Consider the following 24,007-nt stretch of genomic DNA (forward strand, 5'->3'; position numbering starts at 1 on the left):
GGAACATCAAACTTGGGACCTTTCACATTTTTTTATCTATTAACGAGCCGTAATCCGTCTTCTTACCACTAGACCACTTGTTGCTATTAAATGGTTTTATTCGAGTTTGACAAAAAAAAAAAAAAAAAAAGAAATGATTTTATTTAAGTGTGGTTTGTTGTCGGTTAATTATTATATGCGACTCGCGAGTCGGCGGTCCTAATTAAATTAGGCTAATGTCGTTGCTTAGATGTCAAATCGGTGGTCCTACTCACGTTTGTTTTCGAGTCTAATCTATCTGTTATATTTACAGTCAACAATGGAGGAGTGAGGCCAAGGTACGTCCACATCCACTAAAGTAAAGATTGTCTTTGTATGCATTCTTTCTTACTTGGAATTTAAAAAAAAGATGGAGGGAGAATAAGATTTTGTGAGGGTTGTAACTGGTAGATTGCTCTACAAGTTAGGAGTTTAATTTTTTAATTTATTGTGTTTTGGATTCAAATTTTTATTTTTATTTTCTTAGTCTATCTTAGTGTCGTAATATAGATTGTATAAAAAAAGACTTGCATTGCGAAAGGTAATTTCTTGGATAAGATAAGAAAGCTTCACTTGTAGCTAAAAAAACACGAAAATCTTCGCTTCTATTTGATCAAGGTTTCCCAAGAGGTACAAAATCTGGAATCACTAAGTTGTAAACAAGCTACCTCTGCCTATCTCTCTCTAAGCCCTCTTATGTTGCCCCATTTGAGAGGGCATGCCCCCATTTTAGGGGACCAAAGGGTGCACTAGGCACATAGCTTATCGAATCCAGTTGCAACACAGATGGGAATGCATCCTACGAAAGATAGAGTTGAGATTGATACATTAAATGTCTAGTTAATATCTAGTTCACAATCACTGCACAAGATGAACCTTGGTTTGGTGAATTGAAGTTGACCTTAGGTGTAATAGGGACTACTAAAAAATAAAAAATAAAAAATTTACAGGGGATAGTAACTATGATTTGGTAAATCTAGTATAAGTTCTTTAGTATTTCTTGGAACTAATTATATAATTATTTCTAATCATGATCAATTGACCAATGAACACAATATCAAAAGTTCACCTATCACAAGTTGACATAATTTAATGGTATCTAAATATTTCTTAATAAAATTCACAAGTACCATACATAAAAGGCTTAAAAACGAGAGAAAAACTTGAGTATGAACGTTGGACCAGACTAGCAATAACATGGTTCTCACAAAAAAAAAATCATAGTACCATGATCGTGATGGAGGCTAAAAACGATAGGAAAACTTGAGTACGTATGCCAACCACACAAATTGTAGGATGTTTCTGACAATAACACAAGACTATATATTTCAATCGAATTCCGCATACACGATCACATTCGAGATGAGAGTCGGTGATTAAAACTGGCCCTCAATGCCAAACAAACGGGTGTCGTGACGGTGGGAAATGACTTGTGTAGTCGACAGATGATACCTAGGGATGGGCAAAATACCCGCGGTTATGGGTAACTGCGGTCACCCGTCCATTTAAATTTTACGGTTACAGTTATAGGTAACCGTTTAGATAAATAAATGGTCATGGGTATAACCGTTTACCCGTGAAATTTAAATGGTTGAGTATGAGTATTAACCGCAGTTATAAACGGATAACCGTTTACCTATTTATTTATTCAACTTCCCAGTGGGTCACCCATCATGGGATTGCTCTAGCCCCCTTCTTGCTTAACTTTGGAGTTCCTACGGAACCCGAAGCCAGTGAGCTCCCGAAAGGCCTCGTGCTAGGTAGGGATGGGAATATACATTTAAGGATCACCCCTGGGCGATGTGGGATGTCACAATCCACCCCCCTTAGGGGCCCGACGTCCTCGTCGGCACACACGCGACCAGGGTTAGGCTCTGATACCAAATTGTCACATCCCGGCCCGGGCGGACCACTTCCCGGGCCCACTCCACTACCGTAGCACGATATTGTCCGCTTTGGGCTTACCATTCCAACTGTCACATCCCGGCCAGGAGCGGATCACTTCCCGGGCCCGACTCCACCACCGTAGCACGATATTGTCCGCTTTGGGCTTACCATTCCCTCACGGTTTTGTTTTTGGGAACTCACGAGCAACTTCCCAGTGGGTCACCCATCATGGGATTGCTCTAGCCCCCTTCTCGCTTAACTTCGGAGTTCCCATGGAACCCGAAGCCAGTGAGCTCCCAAAAGGCCTCGTGCTAGGTAGGGATGGAATATACATATAAGGATCAGTCCCCTGGGCGATGTGGGATGTCACAATCCACCCCCCTTAGGGGCCCGACGTCCTCGTCGGCACATTTCCGGCCAGGGATAGGCTCTGATACCAAACTGTCACATCCCGGCCAGGAGCGGATCACTTCCCGGGCCCGACTCCACCACCGTAGCACGATATTGTCCGCTTTGGGCTTACCATTCCCTCACGGTTTTGTTTTTGGGAACTCACGAGCAACTTCCCAGTGGGTCACCCATCATGGGATTGCTCTAGCCCCCTTCTCGCTTAACTTCGGAGTTCCCATGGAACCCGAAGCCAGTGAGCTCCCAAAAGGCCTCGTGCTAGGTAGGGATGGAATATACATATAAGGATCAGTCCCCTGGGCGATGTGGGATGTCACATTTTATATATGTAAAATTAACACAAATCATGTTCTTTATCAAACAAATTATGCTATTGACTATAATGCATTATTTATATAGCGGTGTTTTAATTAATTAAACAGTAATAAACAATAATCCGTTGAGCATTTCTATCCTTAAATTGAATAAATTAAAAGAAATTTAAGTGAGAAAAATAAACAGAGCGCACTGAAAAATAAACGACAGATGATAATTGATGGGGTGTGCTATTTACACATCCCATTTTACTTCTCACACATCCTTTAATAATTTCTGTCCGTTGATCTTCTTCAATTTATCTGATCCGACGGTCAAAAATTAAAAAGATGTATGAGAAGTAAAATGAGATGGGTGAATATCATAGCCCTAATTGATACCCCTCCCGCGTCCAAGTGGACCCCGCATCCACACATACTTTGCTGGGTGCTGTCGCCACAAAACCATTCAGAAGTTTCGGAAATGGTAGCTCGCAAAGCACTCCACGATTTCCCTTCCCTTCCCACATCAAAATCCAATTTCAAAGCTTGTCTCGTGTCTCGTTCCGTTGACTAAAAGCATTCATCGCCAAATTTGAGAGTTTGAGTCTGATTTTTTTCACCTCGCATCGTCTTGCTAGGAACTTGTTGTTCAATTAAACAAGAGTATTTACCACAACTTGAGGTTTCTAATTCGATTTTATTCATCTCAAATTGCCTTGTTATGAGTTGGCTGATTAGTTAAACTCGAGATCTCAAACTTCTTTTTCTCCACCCTATCGTCTTGTCGCTAATCTGAACCTGAAGTCACAAGTTCAATTTTCCCCTAACCCCATATACACACACACACACACATATATATAGAGAGAGAGAGAGAGAGAGAGAGAGAGAGAGAGAGAGAGAGAGAGCTCAACCGTGAAACTTCATCTTCTAAAAATGAAGGACAACGACTCACCGACACTGATAACAATCCCATCATCAACGGTGATCAGGAAGGACACCTCGTCGTCGTTGTCGTCGAAAGCCGGAGGCTTTCTCGACAAGAATCGCTACAAGATCTCAGTTTTAGCTGCGATTCTCCTCCTCGCTTTCTGGTCAATGTTCACGGGGTGCGTCACCCTCAAATGGTCCGCCGGCAACTTATCCCACCTCTCCGACGACCTCGATATCCCGACCTTCGACGATCTCGACATTCTAGTACTTAAGTTTACATCTTTCTCGTACTTGGGAGACTAACCCTTTTGCTTAATTTCTCTGTTAATCATTGTGGAATTGGAATTACACAAATTAATTAGTGATTAATACTGGATTAATGATTTGCAGGAGGTGGAGGAGAGAGAGAAGGTAGTGAGGCAAATGTGGGATTTGTACACGCAGAGCAGCAGCAGCAGCACGAGTCGACTGCCGCTGTTTTGGCAGGAGGCTTTCGAGGCGGCGTACGAGCATTTGAGCAGCGACGTTGCTGCCGTTCGAGACGCCGCCGTTTCGGAGATTGCCAAGATGTCCATCCGCTCCATCGTTCTTGATCCCATCCCACTTCAATCAACGGTTAGTATACCCTCTAATTCGTATAATCAAGTCTCTCTCGTATGTTCACGTGTGATTATTTCTCTACTAAATTCTTATTGAGGGTTTAGTAAAGTTTTTTGGAAAGGGATCATCTTTAGATCCTTTCTATCTGATAAATTCGGATCTTGAAATTTGATTTAATGGTTAAAGTTATTATAACTTTAATGGCCTCCTGTTTTTAATCATTGGATCCAATTTTAAGGATTTAGATTTGTTGATTAGGAGGCTTAGATGGAAGGGATATGGAGAGGATCTTTCCAAGTATTTTTAACTTCAAATAATTTCCTGCTAAACTACTTTACTCTGTTTTTGTATTCTCGCTTCTGTTGACCCGTTCTATGAAAGTCCTTCGGCTTTAGGTTTCTTTTGATGATTTGCTTGCTCTCTGATGATGCAAGATTAGCTTTAGCCACGAAAGTTTAGTGAGCTAAACAATTTGAGTAAAAATTAGTACAAGTTCAAGAGCTTGAATAGTAGATGTAGGTTAGGTGAGATGATCGAGATCTCTTGCACCGGAGTTTGAATCCTCATTCTGATAGGCTAGAATAATTTAGAATATAATATCGTCATGTAAAAGAAATATGAAATTGAGTTTGTTTGTGCACGAACAACGTGAACCTCTCTATAACATCAACCCAAGTTGTGATAACTGTTGTAAATTTGTCGAAAATGGAGCTCACAAATTCGTATACGAGCCTTGGTAATATGTGATTGCGATTTGTGACGAATTGTGTTTGTTATTGTGTCCAGAACATAAGAGAAATGCAGAAGAAGAGATCCAAGAAAGCGGATGAAGGCAAGAAGGTGACTACATTACGAAGTAGTGGCTAGAATTCTCCGTTTCAAGTGCTCGCCGTCGAGCTCAGTGCTTAAAGTTTCGTCGGAGAACAGTGAACACGCGCCGGGACTATGTGCACGGTTTATACATAATTAGGGTTCAGGTCAATCCCCTTCTCAGATAAAAAGAAAAAGATCCATATATGAAAACTTGTCTCTGAATTGTCCTCCTGTGAACCCCATTAGTTGGGGAACTTGGGACATTAGAAAATCCAATTAATTGGAATTTGATTTACTAGTATATTTTATTTTTAATTAAGAGTAATAAAAACAGTAAATTTTCCGGTCCTGTAAGTGTGAAAATTGTGTTCATTTTCGAGTTAAAAATCTCAGCAAACTGATATATATCATTTTTCACAAAAACTGTGAACTATTTATGCGTTTTAACTGGTTTTGCGGTCAAAGTTAAAAGAAAAAGTTTTATGATGGTAGATGTAGGAATTTGCTAAATCGTTAAAAAAGCATGAGTTTCACAGTTTTGGGTTCCACTTCAACGTTAGGTAACATTAAATGTTAGTATTGGATAGCCTAGATTCACGAAACCATACTAAAAGCAATAATCTAAACAAATGTAGATCATCCAATGTTCAAGTATTTAATGACACATAATACGAAAGAACTGTCCCTCAGTTTGGAAAATTTTAAAAAAATAATTAAAATTTAAACTACATACAAAATTATGGCCACTCTTTTAAATTTATTATAATTCTAACAAAAAAAATTGATATAAAAGTACTTTAAAAGTTGACTGGGACTCTCTCTCCAAAAATCCCAATTGAAATTCGCAGTTTTGTTTCTTTATTTGGGCGCTCAAAATAGTCCCTTTGCAACATGGCCAAAACGAGCTGCAACAGCGCGAAGCTCAATGGCTGCCGCCACGAGTCGGAGGTGCCTAATCTAATCTTTGTAGCTTCGATTCTCGTCGCCAGTCGTCGGAATCGCCACTCTCCTCGTCGGTAAAAAACCGCAGCCTCTTCGTCGCTTCTAAATTTCTAGTACCTTCGCCAACGTCAATTTGGCCAACCGGTTTGACCCGACACGAGAAAATGTCTAATTATTTTATGTTTTAGTAAGTCATTAAGGATATATTAGTACTTTTATATCAACTTTTGATTATAATTATCATAAACCTAAAAAGATGACTATAATTCTATTTGTGATTTAAATTTTAGTTATTTTTCTAAATTTCGTCCACAGTTTTGGTAAAAAATGTTATTTTTTAGTCTTACAATAACTATTTCGTTAGAAAATTATTATAAACCCTCATCTAGAACCAGTCGCAAAATGTAGTTTTTCTATTAGATTTGACTCCCACAACATAAACATCCGATTTTCAACACAAACATTCCACAATGGTTTAGAAAAGAGCACGTTGAGTTTGATTCGTATTACATTATTATTACAATATTGTAAGCTTGTTATTTATTTCGTAATACTTATGAATTCAACGTATATATCAAACTCAAAAATAAAAATCACTCTCATATCACACAAACTTACCGGCCTACTGTAAAAATGTATTTCCTATATTATTCGTACAACTCAATTTTCCGGCTGAGTTAAAAAAATTTCCTCGAATAAGCAAGTAGAAATAGAAATCGGCGGTGAAGTTGCAATTCAAATTAATCAAATTGAACAAAAAAACCAGAAACTCGAGTACGTCGATTGAGGAATAAATATAACTCTCCCGCAGGATCTCAAAAAGCGACAAGATTAAAAACATGACGATAGTTTAAGGTTACACAAAATCGCTCGAGCAGAAAAATTAGCACTGCTGCTGTCGGCTGGCTGGAACTTACTACTACAAGTCTACCTCTACTACTACATCATTAGAAGAAGAAGAAGAAGAAGAAATGACAGTCCAAAAGCCAAAAAACCTATTTACAACTGCCTCTTCTCATCTTCAAACTCCATCATCCTCCCTAATCTTCCAGTGTCTGGATCTCACCCATCATGATGCGGTTACTCACGACATTAAATCCCAAGACTGCCGGACTAACCTTCTTTCCTTTCTTCCCCTTCTTCTTGCCAACCCCTTTCGAGGACGCGTCTTGGTCCACATCCCCAACATCTGCACCGTACAAATTCACATCTCTACCGCTCAACCCAGCGACCCTTTGGTCATTCCCTTTTTGAAACGCAATTTCAAGGACATCAGCAGGTAGCAACTCCTTGTAGTTGAGAAATTTGTCAATGAATTCGTGATCGGGATCATACGACCCTAGGTTCTCTTTCAGAAGCAACTCAGCCTCCGATTTGGATTGCTTCAGGCAAAACTCAAGGAAACTCGTATCTGGAAAGAAAAATATATGACAAAGCCAAGAATAAGACTTTGAAAGGACGTATTCTTCTGAACAAATTCTTGCAAATCTTATAATTCTCAGATCAGTAATCCAATTATGAAACTGAATATCACGACAAGGAATGGAGTTGGACCAACACAATGACTACTATCAATTCACCTTTTTAAGCTACGAAGAAAGCAAAATCATTATAGCAAAAACACCTGGTTCTATGGATTTTGCCCACTATTTAATTATATTATGCAGGTCACAAGGTCAAAAATACCTTTCGTGCCAATAAGCCTAATGCACTCGTTCTTGCACCAATCCGGAAGCCCATGGCCTCTGCAAAGGAAAATAAAACAACGTAAGTACGTGACAAGAAATATTTCTGACAGAAAATCAACAGTACCACGACTGCTTACCTGATTGCTTGGTCATGGCATCTCTTTTTGCTTTCATAGATGTCTGAGACGGTGAGGATGAAAGTAATCGCTCAGTTGCTTTTCCACCCACTGATTTCTGCCCGCCTAATGAACCAGCTGAAGTTCCTTTACCAGGAGTAATTTTCACTCCCCGACTGCCCTGGCTTGCAAGATGAGGAAAATCTGCCCTGCTCACAGAAAAACAAACAAAAACACAAGCTCCAGGTCAAACTAGGTCAAATTAGTTCCTTACAAATGCAAAAGATGTGAGCCAACCCCATGTATATGCATTCCGACAATATAATTAAGTGAGGCTCATAAAGCTTTCCTTCTCAAGGTAACATAAAGCGGACAGAACCACACGATGAATTAATATAAAATAAAGCAAAGAAGTAATATCATACTGCTTATTTTCTTGCTTTGCTTGATCAATTGGGCCCCAGAATAAGTCATCTTCTACTTTATTTCTCGACTGAGAAGCCTGGGAATTAGTCGCGATGGGAGATGCAGCCTCAGATGGAGATGATGCAGAAAGTGACCATGATGGAGCACTACTGCGGGTGACTTGAGGTGGCTGTGATTTCTGAGGAGTTGGAATCTGATTTTGGTGCTGAGCAGCAGCAACCCTCTTCTCCTGCTCCTTTTGGATATCTCTTAAAGATGTGGGTTTAGAAATCTTCCCAGAGTCCGTAGACCATGCTGGAGAAGGAGCAGGGTTAGCTGTTTCTCCTTTCCAAAGAACAAAATCTCCCAATGAAGGCCCTGATGGAATTGCAGGCAATACTTCATCGTCCTGATGTACAGAACGGGAGCTTTTGACTTTCTCAGTGGGGCTTGAACTAACAGGCACATCTACAGCTGTGACTGATACTGAAGTCTTGGTTCCAACACCCTTTGATTTTGCTGACCTTTTGCGACTTTTTTTGGTGTCTTTTGCCTCAATAAAGTTATCGTCATCTACAGATTCTGGACGGGTGGGCATAATTTGTGAAGGATGCTGAGTTGATACACCATTAGGAATTTCAACATCTCTTTCACTAGACTTGGCCAAAACCTCCTCTGCTAATAAATCATGCAGCGGGCTCTTCTTGCCCTTTGAGATTTGAGAAGTTTTGGGCTTCCCAACATTTAAGTCATGAATACCTGCATCTACCGGAGTTTCTGTAGATATTTTTGGTTCTGAATTGACTACAACCCCGGCCCAAGGAGTTGACAAACTGGGGGAGTTGATGATGACCTCAGGTATAATCACTTCTGTCCATGCCTTCCTCTGTTCTTCCTGTTGAATTTCTAGCAACGATTTCGCCTTAAAACCAGGAGCAGGTTTCCAACCTCGCTGCCAAATCTGTGTTTGAGTACTTTGCCCAGAAACAGACTCAACTAACTTAGAATCACCCCTGAATTCATTAGGTTCCTTATCACCTCCAGAAACTTTTACAGGTTCTAGATTTTCAGCTTGTTGGGATTCCACAGCCTCTGCTGTAACAATTACAGACTTACTGCCTTGGTTGCCTCTCGTCTCCAATTTTGTGTCGCTAACAACAGGCTTTTCAGCTTCAGGACTGCGCATTGGATGCTCCTTTGCTTGATCACCAGAAGACTGTGCCTTGGCAGATTTTTGCTTCTTGGACTTCTTCTCAGAAGTCTTTCTTTGCCCTCTTACTTCAACGTTCTTTGCTTCAACTATTGTAGGAGCCTCATCATTGCATTTTTCCCTTTCAATCTGCTGTTCTTCAATTTGATTGCCTGATTGAACATTCACATCCTTAATATGCTCATGTACATCTTTCTCGAAAGCTCCCAACGATGGCAAAGAATCTGCAACACCCTGAGAAATTGAAACCCCAGCAGATCCGTCAGCTATGAAAGTGTTTTCAGCTGCCCGTTCCAGGGTTTTCACAAGAAGGAAGTCAGATCCAGGTATGTCCCGTGCAAGGGACACCTCTCTAGATTTGATCATCACATCAAGCAAAGGTGAGCTCTCAACACTTGTTGACATTGGCAATGACTCCTGCTGAATAGAAATTGGTGCTGCCATATTAACATCCAGACTACTTTGATGAGTAATATTCTCAAGCACTTGATGAGGTAACACTGAGGATGCTCCCTCACTAACATTATGATTAATATCTTGGGTACCTTGGGGAGGCAAAGTCATATAACTACTAGTGAGTTCATTTTGCGTATTGGGAACTTGCACATTTGTACCAACTGGAAACATTTCTTGTGATGACTGAAGCCGGGAAGGATCTATCCCTTTCAGCACCGCAGAAGCCTGCATCTGTCCAAAAGATGGCTCAGTAAAATGCTGTCGAGCTTGATGCTCTGACATAACCTGGGAAAGCAGCTGCTGTTGTTGCCTTAACAAACTTTGCTCCTCCTCCTGTTTCTGTTGCTGCTGCTTCAGCAACAAGAGCTTATCCAACAATGTCATTTGTTGTGTTGGAACAGGCGCTTGGGAATGTAACTGCAACAAATACTGCTGTTGCAACATGCCCAACACTTGTGGATCTTGTAATAAACCAGAAGAAAGTAATTTCTCTTGCGTTGAAATACTTGAACCATCCATAGCTTGGGAAAGTAAAGATTGTTGATTCTGAGGATGCAGCCTCTGCTGTTGGAATCCAAGAGGGACCTGGGGAGGAAAGTTAATCTGAAGTGGGGCTTGAGGAGGAAAATTACTCTGGAGTGGGTCTGAGCCACCTTGGACAGGAAAAGTTGACCGACCAGCAGCACCATTATGTATGCCCAATGATGACCGGTCAGTTAATCCTTGAAGGATGGACATGATGTCAGAGCTTTGGGTATGAGGAGGCTGACTAGGACTTTCTGCCACTGAAGAGAGGAGGTTTGCATCTGGGACAATCTCCGACTTAGGTATCACAGATGAAGCATCTCTCCCAGGCCAATATTGATGAGGATTGGGAAAAGACCTCTGTCGTTCAAGAACCATTCTCTTGGCGAACAGATTATCTAATCCAGTATGAAGATTGTTTTCCATAAATCCTTGTAAACCTAATAACAAAACATATAGATCAAAGTCACAAGAAGGCAGCATGTGATATGCAGAACAAATGAAAATAAAGTATGAATAGAGCTTCAGAAAGTATGAAAACATTATAATCAAAATGTAAAAGATACGTCAATATCACCAACCTTCCGTAAAAGGAAACTTCTGAAGTGGTGAGCCACTCGGATTACCAGACATTAGTGACTCCAGAAACCTATTCTCAGCTTCTGCTGTTGAACCCTGTTTATTCCTTGGATCATTTATTGCCATCTCTGCCTCACTTATGCCAGCTTGCATCATCCCAACATTACTAAAGTTTGGCCTTCTTGATGTATCTGCAACCTCCGGTTTAGGTGCAGTAAATCCAGGTGGTGGTCTAGCTTTAGCTCGTAAATGAGGCATAATATCACCAAGTGCCAAAAATGGCGTATCATTTGAAGCACCTGCTATGCGAACTAGCAAATCTATGCCAAAATATCCAGCCTCAAACCAGCCAATAATGTCAGCCCCAGAAAAAGGACCTTGAATTATACCTTGAGGATCTTTATAATAAAGCTGAAGATCCTCTGGAGAAAGCTGCTGAGGTTTTCTCAATTCTTGTTCCCTATCTAGAATTCCAGATGGCTGCCTCCTTATAACTGGATCGTCACTGGTTTTCCATCTTGCCTCATCCCTACTTTCCCATTCGTTATTAAGATCTTTTGGTCTTAGCGACCAGCCCATATCAGGAGTTCTTGACTTGATATCACCGGGAATCTCTTTCCAATCATGCAAGACTGTATGTGCACGCTCCTGTGATGGAGCTCTCCATGGAGAGCCAGAGTGAGCAGTAATACCTCCCTGCATGCTCAAATCTGCACCAATAGGTACATCCTCAACCCTTCTGAAAGGACCACTGTCTCCTCTAAAAGCTGCAAACAGAAAGTAAATTGAGTAAATTTAAACAGGGAGACCCATCTCACGTCAGTAACATGTCTGAAAAAGGCCAGTGCCAGTTTCCTTGTTTTTTTTCTTTTTCTGAAACATAATCTCAAGAAAGAATGTAAAATTCTATATCAAGAATCAAGTAAACCAGTTGCTCATGGGCACTGAACAAGAGGTTAACATTTTCCTTTCCATTCAAAAGACTAGGTGAATTCAAACTATCTAGCCCAAACTTTTCCAGCCCACCCTAGTAACCTTTACCAATATGCATACTGATGTTGTTTCAACATCCTTTTCATGTCGTACATCAACATACCTTCCCCTCTGAAATTGTTCTGTGAGTATGTTTTCTGCTCCTGCGTTGTTTCTGCTTTTAGGCTGGATCCATGATGGAGCACCTGCCTTTCATAAGAAAAGCCCTCTGAATAAATAGGAAGACCACCTTTTGAACTAGCAGTGCTTTCATCTTTACAGTCACTAAGTGCGAGGGGTATATCTTCTCTACTGCCTGCTCAAACAAGACAGTTCCAATACAAGTCAATTCCCACATGAAAAGAATCATGCATGTATAGTTTTAAAATACCGTGAGCCAGTAAACTACCAAGCTTTGGTCTTCTTGACTGTGTAAAATCATTTGGGTTCCTTCCATCTTTAGAAGTCTGGGGTGCACCACTACTTACTATATCTCCTTTGTCAATTCCCTTCAAAAGAACCTGCACAAACAAAAAAATATTCAACTGCACTGATGAAAGTATCAGAAGTAATCATAAAATAATACAATGAATCTGCATTACCATTTCCTCAGAATTCGGTGCACAAAGCGCCAGAGGCTCCAATGGTTCATCCACCGTAAGAGAACCCATTTCTATAAACCCATCAACTAGTTTTTGATATGATTTCATATCAGCCTTCCTGTATACATCAATCAGCTTTGTCCTACTATACCTTAATGGATAAGGCTCTCCATGTTCACTTTCAACTTTGTCCAATACAGTTCCTATAGACTGAGGAATAGCAGGACTGCTGTTCATAAAGCCTCCACCAGAGCTACTCCTTCCATGACCAACAGAAAAGGTGGGAGGTGCATTTTCCCCACGCCCCCAATTAGATGAATATATAGGAGCATTCTTGTTTGTTGATAGAGTCTGGTTATGAGAAGGATCTCCCCTTCCTCGGGCTTGGGATGAATTTGATCTCCAAGGCCGGTAGTGATCCCCATCCTTCTCATCCCTTACATAATTTCCAACATGAGACAAACCCTTATCAAGATGCATGCTAGCATCTCTACCAGAGTCTGCCCACTTGTCACGCAAACCTTCTGCCTCCTTGTCATCAGGCCCCCAACGCGTGTTCCATTTGCTCTCTCGCCGTTGTTCATAATTGGATTCCTTGTTACTTGAGTCAGTCCACCGCTCAGGTGGGGCACGACGTGCTTCTCCAAAGTGCTTTGCAGATGAATTTTCCATCCGTCGATCCATCCTGCGAGTGTCACCAATTTCCTTATCCCCATCCCTCCAATGATCTTTGCGTCCTGAGAAGTTGGTGTCTCTTTCTTCATCACGCCAGCGTTCACGACGACCACCAGCTTCCATATCCATCAAGGATGGCCTGAAAACATCCTTCTTCTTCAGGGTATCGTGAATTTCATCACCATTACCTGATGATTTCATGGTATCCAAGTGACTGCCAAAGGATGGATTTGGGCTGGGAAGTTTTTCCTGCATTTATTTTTAGGAAATAAATAACAGAGAAACTCTGAAGCAATATTCCAAACTTATTTTGATAACTAAGATAGAGGTGCATGCTAACTGGAACAAATGTAACAAAATTTTCTTCTGAAACTAAGCAGCAATTGAGGTAAGCAGATTAATATACAATCATGAAAGCGATGATAACACACCTCGGTTAACATTCCCTGCTTACTCTCCCCGGGCTTAGGCAGAAGCCATTGCGGTGAAAGGGGAATAGGATTCTCAGAACCTTGTCCACCTGTGTACACCAGAAATAAACACAATTTAGAATTATGTGAAAATTATCAAACAAATCCAACTAGAATCACAGTTATTCGATGAAGCACCACTATTACGAAAAAATAAAAAAAGAAGGGGAAAACCTAAACCACCAAAACAGGATCGAATTAAAAACATCATAACATTACCTATCCAAATCAATCAAAATATGAATTGAGAAAAAAAATTTGTCAGAACTTTAACTTTGATAAAGTTTATGATGCAAAATACTACTACAACGGTCAAGCATGGAAATTCTTATGGTGAACCAAATTACGATATTCCTGGAGCATCATCATTAAATTCATAATATTATTTCTTCCAACCAATAAACGGGAAAATGTAAAATTAATTGCATTTACCAAGATTAATCAAAACCCTAGGCATAAAATATTTATCAAAACCCTAACTACGGAATATTTATCAAAACCCTAAAATCAGCCATGTAAAACAACAGTCACAATACGAACGACAAAGAAAACGACAAATGTGCGAACTTTGTCAGAACCACCGCAAAAGTCTAGGGTTGTGGTAGAAAAACGGAGGGTGGAGGCGGAATGCGAAAATCGAAGACGGCAAAGGAGGTCGAGAGAGAAAATACCTTTGGAGATCTGGGGCGGAGTGGTGACGGAGAGCTGGTTGCGGGAGGCGGAGCTGGAGAGGTCGGCCATGGATGATCAGTTGAAGTTGCAGAGAGCGAGCGAGCCAAAGAAACCTTTTTGCGCTTTGAGAGTGAGGTAAGACGGAGAGAAGGAGAAGGGTGGGAAATAAGGGCAACAAAAAAGAAGGGAGATAAATGCGATAGGGGTAATTTAGGGATTTTGACCAACCGGCTCACGTTAGCAAATCAGCGATTAGTTGTACCACACATCACCCTCCTAACATTTTTTTACTTTTTCACATCTTATTCACGAATGTCTGAGTAAACCAACCGTTTTTATAAACACAAGTACGAAAATGTAAAAACGTCTGAGTAAATCACCCTCAAAACATTGTCGATACAATGAAGAAAATGCAAAAGAAAAAACACAAGTACGAAAGTAAGATCTCAACTAAACTACGTGAACAACTATTATAAGGTGATTTAAGGTTGGTTTGGTATGTTGTGCTTTAAAAAAAAAACTGTTTCTGTTACGATGTGAGAATAAACTCATTTTTGCTGTTTCACGTTTTCAGCTTTTTTTTACCAAAAACTATGAAAATAAGTTGTTTTTAAGTGTTTACCAAACACCTTTTTTTAGCTCAGTTTTTTTTAATACCCACTTTTTATAAAAGCACATCAGTACCAAATCAGTACTTAGTGGTTGAAATCGAATTTCAAGCTTGTGTACTACATAGCTAGTTTTAAGTTCGATTTTTTCCGCTGATGAAACACAGTGGTAATTATAAAAGACTGTGAAATACCTTAGTAAAACTTCTTGACTTCCAAACGATATTTTCGTTATCACGTATAATGGATGCATGCAACTTACTGTGTCGTAAGCCGTGCATGTTAATAGAAGGTCAAACAATTTTAGTTTCGAATCTTTATGCACTTGAGTTGTAAAAGATATAATACTAATCAGATTGTGGTATAAGTGGGATGTCAAAGTAGTGGAGTGGTTGGAGTATAAAGCTCGATTCTTACCAATCAAGTGAGATGTCAAAAAGTTACTAGCTATTAATTTAGTGATACTTTTATTCTCGATTCAATTACTTTTCTTTCTATTTATGAAATTGTATTGTTAAGGGTTTTATTTTCACAAGTTTTTTTTACATTTAAAAAATGATCCGTTGGTGGTTTCATCACAACAACCTACTCTTTCGGAAGCCGAAAACACTCATAGAAATATTTCAAAAGCTTTAATTTGGTAAATCTTTTCAAAAGCTTTCATACTTGGGATTCTTAGAAAAAGCTTATTACCAAGATGAAAAATTCGTAGTGACCATAAAGCGTTTTTGGTGAAAATGTTTTTAAAACCAATCTTTAGTAAAAATGTAAGTAAATCCTGGAAATATACTTAAAGTGTTTCCTAGAAGAAGCACATAACTGGTGCTTCTAGCAAAAAGCACTTCGAGTGCTTTTAGAACACAAATTTTTTTTTTAACAAATTTTTTTTTTTAACAGCACTTTTAGTCATTTTAAAAGTACATCCAAATAAGTATTAAATAAACTTGATCACTTCCAGACCAACTTGGGCCGGTCTTTTAAGTGAATTAAAACTGACTGGGCTGATGATCTTTCTTTCCACACTATTGGGCTCAGACTCCTCTACATTTTAAAGATCGGCCGAAGGGAAGCCCTAAAATTCAGTAGTGATGAATTGCTAAAGGCGAGCGTGGGAGGGAGGGAGGATGGACACAGCATTTATACGAGTCTGCGCACAACACGTGTAATTCCTTCCGAAGCAACGGGAAAATGGCGGGAAAAATTTGGCGCCATTGTTTGCGACTCTCTCGATTTAAACGAACCCCGTCCTCCCATTTGCCCCCCAAATCTGGTTTTTGGCAAATACGCAACACATCGCCGCCGCTTTCTCCCGCAAGCTCTCAGAATGCCCCAGCAAGACGCGCAGAACGGAAGCCATGAAGTCAAAGAGCCGAGTCCCAAGATCGCCAAGCTTCACGAGAATGGCGACGTTTCTGGAAACGCCACCCCATTTTTCCGGGTGAAGAAGCTCGCTGAAAAGGCGGTTTTGCCGGCCAGAGGTTCCCCACTCTCTGCAGGCTATGATCTCTCAAGGTGAACCCCAAAGCCCCTAAGTTTGTACTCTATTTTTACTTGAACAATCATCGGAATTTGATGTGGGTTTTTGTGTAGCGCGACGGAGACGAAAGTTCCGGCCAGAGGAAAAGCCCTGGTCCCAACCGATCTGAGCATTGCCGTCCCTGAAGGAACCTATGCCCGAATTGGTATAAATCCGAATCCACAAATTTCCTGCTCAATTTCGATAAATTTTGATCTCTTGGCATACAGAATTTAAATGGGTTTTCTGTATTGTCTGTTGGGTGTGTAGCGCCACGATCGGGGCTGGCATGGAAGCACTCGATCGACGTCGGAGCTGGTGTCATCGATGCAGATTACAGAGGTCCGGTTGGGGTGGTGCTGTTCAACTTTTCTGATGTTGATTTTGAGATCAAGGAGGGTGACAGGATTGCACAGCTGATCATTGAGAAGATCATCACCCCTGATGTTGTCGAGGTTGAGGATTTGGATTCCACGTTCAGAGGTGCCGGAGGGTTTGGGTCTACCGGAGTTTAGAACCCTCCCCCTTCCCCTAGCCACTCTACTGGTGGGATCTGGGACTTTGGGAACAATGTAGTTAGGTAGTTTTATTGAAGTTGTTGGTGACCGGTCTACTCCCACAAATATTTTCAGTCAATGAATTGAGTAACTGGTTTTATTTTGTCCGTTTAATTTGCTTCAGTTTGAAGACCAAACACGGAAGATGACTGAAAATATAAAAGATTCAATACGCGATTCCGTGATTGCAAAATTGCTAGAGATATATTATATGCATCTATTTTTTTGGACAGCATTTCTTGGAACCCAGAAGCGTATCAATTCGACTACAATTATGATCAATGTAAGGTATTAGAAAATTGCAAGCAAAACTGGTACCGCGGTATTCCGTATTGATTGTAGTTGATATACATGAGGTTAAAATTTATTCGTTCAGCTGACTTCAAAGTAGATTAACCCGTCAAAAGGCAACCATATCTGTGGCAAAAGGCAACTATATCTGTGGCAAAAGTGTCGGAAGGTCAGCAGGAATATCTTTACTTGCCTGTCATGAAAGAAAGTAATTTAGTTTCATGATACTTACATTCCAAACCGTATCTCAAACAGTCCAACAGGAGACAAATCTCCCGAGAAACTTCAGCTGATCTACAATTCCAAATGAAAAACTTGATTTGCATACCTCCAAGTATTTTGTTAACAACGTTGCGGTACTGTAGTTGAAGCCCTCGATAGGTTGCCCTTTTGTACGAGATGCATTGAGTTGCTTTCTAACTTGACTAGCCAATGACTGCTCACAACACAAAATGTCTTAAAAAATATGGAGCAAGCGCACAGAAAACTCATCCTTAAATGGAGAGGGGGTTGATGAAAGTTAATGCAATTCTGTACCTTTCCCAATTCTACTCCCCACTGGTCAAAAGAATTGATTCCCCATACGAAACCTTCAACTGCAATTCTGTGTTCATAAATTGCCAACAACTGGATGCAGGCAAGTTGATATTAGAATGCCAAAGCAGTACAGACTATAAAATTCCGACAAATATAAGGTTATACTTCATATAGCACACGACCAGGACAACTTCCAGTAGAAAACAAGCACGGAGACCAAACATGCAGGCCTTGAATGTTATCTTATAGAATTGACAAGTTTGCAAATATGTGGTGAATGCCAACTTATCAAGCAATAAACTGTTTGTGTTTGAATGTGCAGAAAACCTAACAAGTCGAAAAACTATAGGATGACTAGAGCACATAACAAAAGGTCGAAAACGGAAACAAATAACCTGCCCGATGTTGTAAGCATTAAGTGATGGAAGCAGAAGGCTGAGAGAAGGCCGATTTCCAGTGAAAGTCTGTGAGAGATGTGTAATAATTAGCAACACTTATTTACCTATAAGCCAATGACTAAAGCTGAAAGGAGCTCACCTTATGAGTGATAAGATGCTCTGGAACATTCTCTTTCTTCAGCTGTTCTGGGTGCTACAAGAAAATTGATTTTGGTTAGAAACATCGTAGACCATATTTATGTGCTGCTCTATTAATAGAGAGAAAATTGCAAGTTTATTTGCTAATCTTGGTTTTATCATTTTTTCTGTTTTATCCTTTTTAGCATCATGGTGCAAACTCATTTTCCTTGAAAGAAGAAGGGCATAAGTTTAGTTTATGTAGCTAAGAAATAATAAAAAGATCAACCTGGGAGTCGGCATAAATCATACCTTTCCATAGGCAAGGGCATCGGGCTGTGCAAAAAAGTTAGACATGAGCTCATCATGATTACTCACCACTTCACCTGTAGCAATCCGCTGACTAAACATTAATTCAAACTTTGAAAAATACACTGACAGCTAAAATCTTTTCAGAAGAGTTTTAAATTATGTACCTTTCAGGTAAACAGGTTGCTGACTCTTCACAACACCAATAAAGTCACAAGGAATAACACGGCCCTGATCATTCAGGAAGAAAAACGTTAGCAACCATACACGCACAACATAAACAAAAGTATCAAATGAATCATCTGAAGGTCAGTAATGTGCTTGATGTTCCTTCACATGTGACTAGAAAACTGAAGGTTTTGTAAATCATTTTTCATGCTAACCTAATTGAAAGTTGAGATCACCTGGTGAATTAGTTGGTAAAAGCTGTGCTGACCATTTGTTCCAGGTTCACCAAAGTCTATTTCACCAGTCTCAAAGGGAAGTATTACACCATCAATTGATACACCCTTGCCGTTACTTTCCATGCTAACCTAAATTGAAGAAAAAATTGGAAGATATAAATTAAAGGTCCAGTTAACAAAAAATTGCAGATAGAGGGCAGGGGTGAACTTGCCTGTTGAATGTGCGGAGCAAGCTTCTCCAGTGCTTGGGAGTAAGGTAAGATAGCCTAGGGATAAGTAGCAACAAGTAAAAACACAAAACTCATTGATGCTTACAAATATGAAATCTGGAAAGGATAAAATAATACTCACTCTTGCAGGGTATCCAAGAAATGATACATTCCATATGCTCAACAGACCTAAAAGAACCTAAAGCAAGGATGAAACGTTAGATAACACATCACCAATTATATTACAAGGCAATCATTCTACAATAATTATGACAATACAAACTTTGGGTACTCACAGGTATATTTTTCTCAAATGGTGTTGAGTAGAAGTGTTGATCAATGCTTGAAGCTCCCTTTAAGAACCTTTGATTAGGAAATATAACATCCAAGTTAGTATATACAAAGATCATTTACCAACTAGTGAATTAAACATATAATTCAGTACTTTATTTTGGCATGCAGTTTCAGAAATCTCACATATAAAAAATGTTTATCAAGTACATACATTTACTGGAGAAAGCAACGACCTTTTTTTGTTTTGTTCAACAGAGCAGTAAAAGTTTTAGTTTCTCTATATTAACTACATTTCCATTGAATCCTGGATAGAAAAATAGAATAGACAATTAAATCCTAATCTGCAGCCTCATGGAGGGAGAAATCAAATCCAGGCATCACAAACTTCAAAAATGACTATATATAATTGAAACAACTACAAGTGGCTTACTTCTCAACAACTGAGAACCCATACTGAAGAGATAAGGGCAACACTCCAACAGCACTACAAACTGCAACCAACAATTCAAAAATACTAATTAAACATCAAGGTAGCTGCAAATATCTATATGAGAAGGCAAACAACTTACCACTATATCGGCCACCAACCCAGTCCCAAAATGCAAAAGCATTTCTTGGGTCAATTCCAAATTTCTCTACAAGCTGAAACAGAAAAAGATAAAGATAAACACGTGGATATTGACCTTAAAATTTCATCGTGGGTTTTCAATAGAGCACCTAAATCTGCCAAGTATTCATCTCAAAATATAACCAGTCCTAATGGTCTTAATAAATTGCATCAGCAATGAAACCAAAAAGAAAAACTTAGAAATTTATTATGAAAAATGAATAATGACTATAGTTAATTAAAATATATGATAATCTGAGTGTTCAATCAGCCAAATGCAAATGAACAATGGAAACTATACCGTAAGATTAGTGCTGACTGCAACCATATGCTTTGCAACTGCAGCAGGCCTGAAATTATTACATTCAACCATGAGATAGAGAGAGAGATTAACTGAGTCCAAATTCAATCATCAAATAATAAACAAATCTCGAATCCCAAACAACTATTAGACCCATATATCCAAGAAGAGTTAGCAAATGCACTAACCCGAGAGAAGATGAAATCCATTCCCTAAGGGTTCGAGCATTCAACATAGTTTCAGCTGTTGTAAAAGTCTTTGAAACTACCACAACTGCAAATATCAAAAGAATATGAACAATAAGAAACCCCGCATAAAGCTTAGATCACTACTTTACTTCAAAAGTCAATACTTGGCATATAAATAAGCTCAATGCTTACCAAGGGTAGTTTCTGGGTTGAACCCAGCAATATTTCTGGCAACATCAATAGGATCAACATTTGCAAGACTACACACAAAAGAAAACAAAGTATTAGATTGACAAAATAAAGTATCATATGGATAATATTATTGAACTGTTGTGTATTGAAAAAATGATTAATAATCATAAAGTGATTCAACCATATCAGAATACTCTTAGACCACAATCATAGATCTTCTGATAAATATATGTACACACAAAAAATATGTACGACTGAATACAGGCTATGTTTCTTCAACCAACACAACTACAAAGCAAACCCACAGAAAAAAGATCGTTTTCCAAAAGAAAAACAAAGAAAATTTGAAAACCAAAACCGTGCCATATCTTAACATCCAATGTCCGGTATCAAATACAGAACACTTCTCTCAATGTTTTTAACATTTGCATCCCTCCTTCAAGAACTATACCACTGTAATAAACTCATGAACACAGATTATGTCATTGTTACAATCAGTTGGCCCTAAAAAGGAGTTGGAAGAAAGCTAACCTGCAACCTTTGACAACATTAGGGGGGAAATCACTTAAAAAGCCTCACGCAATGAATTCTTACCATCACATCTTACTGGTTCTAATTCATTAATATAGAGAACTTAAAATTAATAAATAAAAGTTCAGTGCGAAAGTACTTACAAATGCAGCTGCCTTCCCTTTGCTGCTTCCATAGCCTCTGGATCTGTAAGATGGAATCAAACTAATGAACACTTGCTAAACTTTTTTCTGAAGCAAGTTTAATCATTTTCACAAGGAAAACCCACGGTACAATGTACAAAGAGAAGAAAATATGAATAGAGATGTAGATCGATGAAATGTATCAGGGTGACCTGTTTGAAGAGCTGTGTGCACAAATAGAGGACCTAAGAAGCTGCCACCAATACCAACCGCAATAACATCCTTCAATGCTTTTCCTGTGGCTCCAACCTACCAGAATTGCCAATCACTTCAGAATTCAAGCAAAATGGACCTAAAAAGGATAGCAAAAATTTTTTTGGTTGATTACCCAAGATCCACTTCGAATACTCTCTGAGAACTTTTGGATCTTGTCCAGAACTTCCCAAACATCCGGGACCACATTTTTCCCATCACACTGTATAGCTGCATCCCTTGAAGCACGAAGAGCTACATGAAGCACCGATCTATTTTCTGTGCTGTTTATCTGAGGCACCATCCAGAAAACAAAAATTCAGAAGAATCGTAGACTATTGGTTTGAGAAATTTGCTGGTCTCTTCCATAAACCCTATAAAGCTTCAAAAGATGTTTTGAAATAATACTCCACCAAAGGAAGATAAACATGAGCTTACATGCTCTCCACCAAACATTCGATTAATCTTCTCTTTGAGGGATGCAGCCTGCATTGTGGAATACAAAACATTAACAAAAAAACAATACATTCACCCAACCCCTCCCAAAGAAGGGGAATTTAGGAATGATCCAACCCCACCTCCGCCAACTTGAGGAGCTTCTGCAAGGTTTCAACTGTGGCACACTGCCGCGAGTAGTCCAACAGGAGCCCATCAAACTCACTGCAAGAGTAAATGCACACATTATCAAGTTCCAATATCCATAGTTCCATACAAAACAAGGATTATATAAAATTGAATTAAGATTAAAAGCTTTCATAAGTTCCGATATATGAACATACACCGTCATTGCCTGGGACCGCTTGACATCGTTCAGCAAGTTGCGCAAATGGGTCTTCTTTATGTCTTCAACGTGAGCCTGAACAACAAAAAATTACCTATAATTAACGCAAAATCAGAATACTTTCAACTCCCCGTTCGCAAAGAGGTATCATCTCGATTACCTTCAAATCCTTCCACGGCTGAGCATCAGAGATCAGAACAGACGAAGCCATTTCAGATTATGCTGAATCACTTCTCAACCAAATTCCCTTGCATTGAAGAATTGTGTTATTTTTCGACCAACATTAAATAAATTTTCATACATTTACCAAAAGAAAGCTGAAAACTTTGACTAGCTCTCACGTACTCCTGGAGCAGAAAATTTGCAGCAAATATTCTATCTTTTTCCTAGCGTTTCCGGGGAAGCAAACAGAAAAAACAATCAAATTGCCATTCTTTTCGCTTTTTATTTTCACCTGATCCTTTTTCTGCTAACGATATTCAAAATTGAATGCCTTCTTTTGCCGACTGGGTATCATCTAAGATTGCGACAGCCCGTCGTACTCAATAATTACCCAAAGTTTCGATAAATAAAGCTGGCGTGAGAGAAACGCGAATAAAATTCGGATCAAATCCGAATGAAAATAAAGAAATTGAGCAAATTGGCATTTCTCGGGAACCAAACAGGAAAAAGAAAAATCAAATTGGCACTGATTCTGCTTTTTTAAGCCGATCCTTTTTCTGCTATCAGAGTACACAAAATCGACTACAGAATTTCACTGACGTCGTACTCAATGCTTTACACAGAACAAACTTTCCATCTTTTCCTAGCGTTTCTCGGGAACCAAACAGAAAATATGATCAAATTCGCAATTTTTCCCGGCTTTTTTACCTGAATTTTTGTTATAACTAACAAATTACAAATCGACTGTAAAATAATACTGAATTGCGTATCCCCTGTGATTGCAACAGCACATCCCCATCAACAATTGACCAAAAATTCGATAAATAAAGCTGGCGTGAAAGAAAAGCGAATAAAATTGCGATCGAATCCGACTGGAAATAAAAAAAAATTGATAGGACAAAATTAAAAAAAAAAAAAATACTTTAAAAGTAAATAAAAAATGGAGATGATGTCTACCTGGTGGAGCCTCGAGAAGGAAAAATTCTTGGTGCAGAAGAAGATAGATTTGTAGACTGGCAGAAGGTTTGGAAGCACGCTAAAAGGAAAGAGAGAAGCTTCGGGCTCCATGTCCACTGTGTCACCGGGCCTACTCGGTGAATCGGTGACTCGGGCACGTGAAAGCCGAAACTGTGGTTGTTTTTTCGGATGGATCGGACACGTGGCAAAGTACGATTGCATAGAAAACAGGGAAAAATGTAAAAAATTAAAAAGGTTCCGTTGCCGGGAATCGAACCCGGGTCTCCTGGGTGAAAGCCAGATATCCTAACCGCTGGACGACAACGGATTTGTTGTATGCCTCACCTCGCTAAATATATTTATTAGAACATGGAAGAGAAGCCTTTGCATCCCATGCTTATTTTTTCAGA

At 39.4% G+C, this 24,007-nt stretch overlaps 4 protein-coding genes and 1 non-coding gene across 6 annotated transcripts; 2 read left to right on the top strand and 3 right to left on the bottom strand.

The window, feature by feature from the left end:
* Positions 1-3,075: 3,075 nt before the first annotated feature.
* Positions 3,076-5,301, top strand: LOC103954431. Its single transcript, XM_009366264.2, has 3 exons — positions 3,076-3,803; positions 3,930-4,154; positions 4,926-5,301. Exons 1-3 carry the CDS (start codon positions 3,543-3,545, stop codon positions 5,004-5,006), a joined length of 567 nt encoding a protein of 188 aa, XP_009364539.2. The 5' UTR covers positions 3,076-3,542; the 3' UTR covers positions 5,007-5,301.
* A 1,390-nt stretch (positions 5,302-6,691) lies between these two features.
* On the bottom strand, positions 6,692-14,419 carry LOC103955714 (protein ESSENTIAL FOR POTEXVIRUS ACCUMULATION 1). The gene is made up of 10 exons (XM_048589336.1): positions 14,264-14,419; positions 13,554-13,642; positions 12,448-13,371; positions 12,255-12,366; positions 11,970-12,161; positions 10,876-11,640; positions 8,124-10,734; positions 7,713-7,907; positions 7,581-7,639; positions 6,692-7,305 (listed from the first exon to the last, which is right to left on the bottom strand). The coding sequence occupies exons 1-10, from the start codon at positions 14,331-14,333 to the stop codon at positions 6,935-6,937; spliced, it is 5,388 nt and encodes a 1,795-aa protein (XP_048445293.1). The 5' UTR covers positions 14,334-14,419; the 3' UTR covers positions 6,692-6,934.
* Positions 14,420-16,124: 1,705 nt separating this feature from the next.
* LOC103954394 (deoxyuridine 5'-triphosphate nucleotidohydrolase) lies at positions 16,125-17,052 on the top strand. The gene is made up of 3 exons (XM_009366220.3): positions 16,125-16,384; positions 16,463-16,554; positions 16,659-17,052. Exons 1-3 carry the CDS (start codon positions 16,197-16,199, stop codon positions 16,901-16,903), a joined length of 525 nt encoding a protein of 174 aa, XP_009364495.2. The 5' UTR covers positions 16,125-16,196; the 3' UTR covers positions 16,904-17,052.
* A 75-nt stretch (positions 17,053-17,127) lies between these two features.
* Positions 17,128-23,733, bottom strand: LOC103954379 (glucose-6-phosphate isomerase, cytosolic 2B). 2 transcript variants are annotated; one of them, XM_009366200.3, is made up of 24 exons: positions 23,598-23,733; positions 22,639-22,725; positions 22,477-22,553; positions 22,276-22,357; positions 22,136-22,183; positions 21,834-21,989; positions 21,658-21,754; positions 21,467-21,509; positions 20,793-20,860; positions 20,601-20,685; positions 20,413-20,461; positions 20,074-20,146; positions 19,935-19,995; positions 19,507-19,573; positions 19,353-19,409; positions 19,214-19,267; positions 19,002-19,130; positions 18,765-18,828; positions 18,601-18,674; positions 18,311-18,364; positions 18,169-18,237; positions 17,774-17,863; positions 17,565-17,672; positions 17,128-17,429 (listed from the first exon to the last, which is right to left on the bottom strand). In XM_009366200.3, the coding sequence occupies exons 2-24, from the start codon at positions 22,687-22,689 to the stop codon at positions 17,379-17,381; spliced, it is 1,707 nt and encodes a 568-aa protein (XP_009364475.2). In that variant the 5' UTR covers positions 22,690-22,725; positions 23,598-23,733; the 3' UTR covers positions 17,128-17,378. The 2 variants fall into 2 exon arrangements, with proteins under 2 accessions (XP_009364475.2, XP_009364484.2); XM_009366209.3 differs by lacking the exon at positions 23,598-23,733 and adding an exon at positions 22,824-22,868.
* Positions 23,734-23,853: 120 nt separating this feature from the next.
* On the bottom strand, positions 23,854-23,925 carry TRNAE-UUC. Its single transcript has one exon. It is a non-coding gene; the product is annotated as a tRNA-Glu (tRNA).
* Positions 23,926-24,007: the final 82 nt, after the last annotated feature.

The sequence above is a fragment of a genome, unplaced genomic scaffold (assembly GCF_019419815.1).
Source record: "Pyrus x bretschneideri cultivar Hongxiangsu unplaced genomic scaffold, Pyrus_bretschneideri_v1 Contig1, whole genome shotgun sequence".
Classification (NCBI taxonomy): domain Eukaryota; kingdom Viridiplantae; phylum Streptophyta; class Magnoliopsida; order Rosales; family Rosaceae; genus Pyrus; species Pyrus x bretschneideri.